At 43.2% G+C, this 6,505-nt stretch overlaps 1 protein-coding gene across 2 annotated transcripts in view; it reads right to left on the reverse strand.

Annotated features, from left to right (window-relative positions):
• Positions 1 to 1,033: 1,033 nt before the first annotated feature.
• Positions 1,034 to 6,505, reverse strand: part of cabp2a (calcium binding protein 2a) — a 35,090-nt gene continuing 29,618 nt past the window's right edge. For both annotated transcript variants that reach the window (XM_054743899.2, XM_015972050.3), the window contains exons 4-7: positions 5,412 to 5,546; positions 5,117 to 5,226; positions 4,901 to 5,048; positions 1,034 to 1,629 (exon numbers count right to left, since the gene is read on the reverse strand). In XM_054743899.2, the coding sequence (XP_054599874.1) occupies positions 1,604 to 1,629; positions 4,901 to 5,048; positions 5,117 to 5,226; positions 5,412 to 5,546 (419 nt within the window). In that variant the 3' untranslated portion in view covers positions 1,034 to 1,603. The remainder of the gene's footprint in view (positions 1,630 to 4,900; positions 5,049 to 5,116; positions 5,227 to 5,411; positions 5,547 to 6,505) is intronic.

Consider the following 6,505-nt stretch of genomic DNA (forward strand, 5'->3'; position numbering starts at 1 on the left):
CATGAAAACAAGCTAAATAATAAGCAATAAATCCAGACACATAAAAGCCTTCTCTGAGCCTTTTTATAGAATCCTCTGATGCCGAACATGAAAGCTGGAAGAGTGAAATGTTTGATTCAGACAAACCAACAAGCATTTGGACTCGATGACGGCCTTGTTTCTCTGCTCAGACGGCTTTCTTCAGCAGATTATCATCGTCAGTTTGCCGTCCCGCTCCTGCTGCCCAACATGAAACAGAAGAAACAACGATGCTGTGATCTACGTGTGAAATCATCAGAATCTTCACACGCTTCCAGCAAGCTTTCAGGAAGTTGAGCTGCGAGGAAAAAACTTCTCTTCCAAGCTTCAGGCGCTAAACAAACTGTTCAGTGACACCGAGCAGCACCAGGACATATTTCATCCCTCAGACTTGTGTGGTCGACTTTCAGGAGGAACTTCAGATTTTCTTGTTGAAATCAGCTGATGCCTGTTTTGCAGGATCGTAACAAATGTGGACGTCCTGATTTCTGCAGCTGGAGCCGAAGCTGCTGCTGGATGTTTTCTCTCTGGTGTCACAGTAAAAATCCTCCATTGTTTAACCCTCCCACTGTCCTAATGGATGTGACCCCACGAGGAAAGCTGACCACTGGGCAGGATTGATGGTTCATCCCTTGAGGTCCACGTGGCAGGGATGAGGAGTGAGGCAGTGCCCAGTGGTGAACTTTCCTTGCGGGGTCACCCATAAAGACAGTGGGAGGGTTAAAGAGGCAGTAGAGACCCACATGGCAACACAAAAGGATGCAAAAGGTGAGTTCTGCGTAATATGTCCTCTTTAAATACAGCTATAAAGAAATAAAGGTGTATCTAAAACGGTGCTTTGTGCACGCCATGCAGAAAAATTAGCACAAGAAGCGTGAGATCAAGAGTTCAGCGGGATGTGATGATTCAGGATTTGATTGAGCTTCATCCGAGCACCTGCAGCTGTTGTTACCATGTCAGTTTTATCCATCAGGTTTAAAATTCACGGCTCCATTTGATGAAAACAAATCACAGGTGAAGATGATGCAAAAAATAATTTATTGAATGAACGCACGTGAATTTGTACAATAAAGGATTATACACACACACATGTATGAAGAGCTCACTGTTCGCTTGTATTTCAATAATGTCCCATTTACAGAAAACGGGTGAATTCCAGTTTAGAATATTTACTCATATATCATCATTACATTTCCATTTTTATTGTCCTTTAACATCTTCAGGTTAGATTTTAATCAAAGCTGAAAAAATACAGAATTTGTCATTTAAATTTCAAAATAAAATACAAAAAATCTACACAAAAAATACAGAATTGACCCGTTTTTTAATAAGGATTTCAGTTTTAAATATATTTAAAATACATTATTTGAGGTGATCTAACAGGAAAATAGAGCAGAAGTCATTGACTCACCTTTTCTCAGCACACACACACACAAGACGTTTTTACACCAGTGAGAAAATAAAAGGGTTCTGATGCCTGAGAGGCGATAAAATGTCGAGTCAGTGAAAAAAACCACAAGCATCGGGGACGTCCTGGACCTTTAGACCTTTAGCCGTCAGTCTGCTCTGCGTCAGCTCTGGTGGCTCAGCGAGACATCATTCTCACAAACTCTGAAAAACAAAAAAAAACTATTAACATTTCACTTTCCCCAAGAAACTCTAAGAAGCATCCAGCTGAAATAAAGCACAGCAGCGAGCTCCATGATGAGGATTAGATGCAGAAATATTAGATCTCGATTTCCCTTCAAAATCCTGTAAGACCTTCTAGAAATGAGATTCACGGTTTTTCCTGCCAAGGGACAATCTGACCCTTCCTCACGCTCTTCTATTTGCTTTCTTACTCCTCATGTATCTCTTTAGTCACGGTCAGGATGGAGGAGGTGGAAACCAAAATGCAGAACCCATACGACTCAAGGCAGGAGAAGTCTTCAGAAGAAAAATCTTATTTTAAAGGAGGATGTGCCAAAAATCCAAAAGGCGCTAAAATCGAACCAAACTAAACCTTACCAAAAAAACAAACAAAAAACTCATTCGTGAGCACGGAACAGGTAGACACGAGCAGGACAGAAACACACTGACGAATTGCGCTGCTCTGGGTGGCTGCATGTTGGAGTAGCTCTGTTGACTATATGTAAGTTTTGCCTTTTCTTGGGCATTTTTTCTTCTAGTTTCTCAAGAAAAACTGTATTTTTTTGGACACTTTACGTTTCTGTTTCTGGTGCTGTGAAGCTTGGAGGATTTTTACTGCTATTTTGTACCTTTTTTCTCTTTTTGAGCATTTGTTATGATGCGTAACCATGGCAACAAGCCAGTTTACGGGGAGCAGCTGATTAACATTGGAAAGGCTGAAATAATACCTCAACTGAAGCCACAAATCCCAAATGAGCTAAAATGCAAGAAGCGTGGATGCAGAGCGGGAGCAAAACGGAGACAGAAAAAGAGGAGATTCAAACCATCTCTTCCTTTGATCATAATGGGCAATGTGAGATCACTGGCCAACAAGATGGAGGATTTCCAAGCCCTTTCAAGGACTCAGCCAGAGTTTCGGCAATTTCAGAACCGCTGGAGGAGATAATGCAAAGAAGGATTCTCCAGAGAATCAAGAAAATGATGGACAACCCTGAGCATTCTCTTCACAAGACTGTCCGACAACGGAAGAGTGTCTTCAGTCAGAGGCTTCTTCAGTTTGGCTGCAACACTGACCGCTACTGGAGATCCTTCCTGCCAACAGCCGTTGTAATATACAACAACTCTTTGATGACTTGATTATTATTATTATTATTATGAGCTACTACAGCAATCAGTTTCCCTCTGGGATTAATAAAGTATTTTTGAATTGAATTGAATTTGAATGCAATGAACCAACAAACACAGAGTGACAAGACAAGCCTTATAAACAAGAGGGAGGTGACAGGTGTGAGGAGCGTGAGCTGAGGAGAAACTGGTGGAATCAGTTAACTAAATGGGAAGGGAAAGAGCTTGACAGGAGAACAGATAAACATTTACCTATAAAACATGGATCTAACTAAACCTAAAAGACAGAGGGCAAAATAAACCACTAATAACCAGATGGGTGAGGAGAACTAATCTTAAGACAACTAGGAAAACCAGGGAGTGACTAGGATGGGGGTCAGCAACCCACGGCTCTTCCATCCATCTGATGCGGCTCTCTGTGCTTGTAAAATAATGAATGGATATTTAAATAAAAAGCTTTATATTTTACTGCATTAATTTTACATCTGTAAGCTAATTCTAAATGTAAAGATTGTCTGCGTAAACCTGAACAGGTCCACCCCGGTCTTACTGTGAGACCGGGTTGACGTGTCACGCTTGTGCGTAATCATAGGCGCTTCTGAGCTGAAGAGGATGTGAGATTCTGGGATTCTCCTCAGACGGCTCCTGGATGTGTCGCCAAATTGGAGACAGGAACAAGCGCTATTCAGCCAAAGTTTCATAATCAGGGAACATTTTCTAAGTGACAAGTCTCGCTTCAGTCGGAGGAATCTTCCTGCATGCGCTCTGGTTCTGCGACGCGCTCCAAGCCCCTCTCCACATCTTCAGCTCGCTGTGCACCTTATGTAGTACGCGCTGACAGTGAGCTGCGCTGAGCAGTGTCCAGCTCAGATGTTCAGATGGGAATCTTTTCTTGAGTGATTTAGCTACATCTGCGATGTGCGAAACGAATAAAGTGTCAGTTCGTCTGCATGCGTCGGGGTAATTCTTTCTATTCTTTCTCCATCAAAATAAACGGTCAAATACGGGAACTGTCCGGTCAACACAAGCCCTGCTTTTAACTGTTCTGTTTTCTTGTGAAAATTGTTGCAAAGAGATATAATTTAACTTGATTAACACCAGAGCCAGGCGCACTGCGCCGTTATCTCCGTCGCTGTAAATGAGGGAAAAACAAAATGATCGGCTCCTTTTCTGACCTTCCCCACCTACAAAGTTTAATTACAACAATCAAACGTGACAGAGCCTGGATTTGTATTCTGAACAGTCTAAACATGTTTTAAAAAAAAAACTTATGACAAAAGTGGCACCTGCTCAGTAAAACCACCAACAGGGTGAAAAATATCAAAATATTGTCTGCAGAGACGGGCTACAACTTCTGGATCCACTTTATATAAATGGTTTTATTGATTATCGTCTTATGAAAGATAACTTTGAGGTACATGAGCGAACGGTACTGGCTGCTGTCACCTGTTGTGATTGGTTAAAGCAGCTCTCTGCTGTCTGAGGGTAGGCCCCGCCCACAACGCCGCGGCTGCTGTGGCTCCCAGTGTTTTCTTTACTGTGGGAAACGGGTAATAATGGCTCTTTAATGGGAACAGGTTGCCAACCCCTGGACTAGGAGGACACAAGAGGAGAGCCTGGAGTGGGAACAGGAGGGGACTGGAACAAAGGGACACAGAACATGACACTTTATTCCTCATAATCCTCATTTTCATCCCAAGAAGTTTTCCTTGTTATGGTTGAGCCTTCGTGATGCTCTAAGGCTGAGCCCGGCCCATGTCCCGAAAACCAGTTTGCTTGTCCGGGGATCGGACCGCCAAGGCTCCCGCCTCGGTCTGCCACCCGATCCACACTGCACCGAACCCCTCATGTTCCTCCTGCGTGTGGTGGGTCCACAGTTGGATGAGCCCATGTATCCGGTTCGGGCTGGGCCCGGCCGGGCCCCATGGGTGAAAGCCCGGCCACCAGGCACTCGCTCACGGGCCCCAACCCCAGGCCTGGCTCCAGGGTGGGATCCCGGTAACCCTCCGGGCCGCGTACTCTGACTCTTTGATTGTATATCCATGAAAGATCCTCTGATGGACCACATTAACTCTGATGATCTGTAATTCTTTTTCCAGACTAGTTATTTGCCTGGATAGTTCCTTACCTTCAAAGTCCACCTGTCCATCCCCGTTGAGGTCGATGTCCCTCAGGATCTCGTCCATCTCGCGGTGGTTCAGCTGCTCCCCCATCAGCTTCTTCATGGCTTCCTTCAGCTCTCCAAGGCTAATCTGACCGTCTCCATCCGAGTCAAACTTGGAGGAAGAGGAGTTTGAGTATAAAATGAAACACAGAAAGCTGAGTTTAGTGGAACATCCCAAACCTCTCTGAAGGCGTCTCTCAGCTCTTTGACTCCAATCATGTCCGCGGTCTCTGCGAGCATTTTAGGACCCATCAGTTCCACGAAATCCTCAAAGTCGACTCTGCCGCCACCTAGAAAACAAACAGACAATATTTTAATACTTTATACTCATCTGTGTGGTACTGTGTTAAAAGTCTTTGTTTCTTACTAAAGTGACACAACTATAAAACGACAAGGAGAACATCTCCATAGCAACAAGTCTGTCTCTGATGCACCTGTTCGTTTATCCGACTCTGTTTGAGTTTGAGGGACTCACAGATCTGCTGGCTGAGCTCAATCAGCTCCATCTCGGTGGGCATGTATCCCATCGTCCTCATGCACTCGCCCAGGTCCTTACAGCTGATGAAGCCATCCTTGTCCTTATCAAACTCCCTGAACGCCTCGCGCAGCTCTGGAGAGGAGAGAGGAAGGTGGAGAGGATTCATTTCTATATAAAAACCTAAAGGACTCGTTTTGGTGGAAATTCAAACATTTAACAAAGGATTTGCTCCGGCCTGTTATGGCCTATCAGCTGCTCATGACTCTAAATTGGATTCCGGATGAGTTTTTATTCATATGTTTTTGCAAAATAATTTTTTCTCACAGGTAGTTTTTGTAAATTTGACATTAGTTCAGCAGGAGGAACCCTTTAGTAAATATATTTCTGATATCTTAAGTTGGAACAAAGAGCATTTTATTATCAATATCAATAATATCACAGCATCAACAAGACTTTTCCTCAAACATCTTCTATATTTTGACTTTATTTATTTATTTATTTATTTATTTATTTATTTATTTATTTATTTATTTATTTATCAATCTATCTATATGAGATTACTGCATGTTTAAAAAGGTGGGCTGCACGGTGGCGCAGGCGGAGAATAGGGCTGTTTTAAAGTGGCAACATTTCAAAAGTCATCGCTGTGTGTTAATCTCAGATTTTCTTCTTGAGCTTAAAAAAAGTTATGCTTTAATTTAGGGCTGGACCATATCTCAGTATTTGTAAAATATCTGTATAATTTCAAACAAGAAACAAGATGACTCAGTAAGGTTTATTTTGATATCACTACACAAGTTGTTAGCACTGGCTGCTACCGCTAGCGGATAGCGGTAGCAGCTAGCTTGTTCCATCTAGGGCTGCATGGTGGCAGAGTTGTTAGCACTGTTGCCTCTCAGCAAGAAGGTTGCAGGTTCAAAACCTGGCTGCGGTCTTTCTGCGTGGAGTTGCATGCGTGGGTTTCCAACGGGTACTCCCAGTTCCCCCACAGATCGCAACATCCCGCTACCTGTATCATCAGGATTTTTTGGTAAATTAAAGAAAATGATTACGAACTTCATCTGGCAAAATTGTTGACATCGGCTTTGGTT

The sequence above is a fragment of the Nothobranchius furzeri genome, chromosome 6 (genome assembly GCF_043380555.1).
Source record: "Nothobranchius furzeri strain GRZ-AD chromosome 6, NfurGRZ-RIMD1, whole genome shotgun sequence".
Classification (NCBI taxonomy): Eukaryota; Metazoa; Chordata; class Actinopteri; order Cyprinodontiformes; family Nothobranchiidae; genus Nothobranchius; species Nothobranchius furzeri.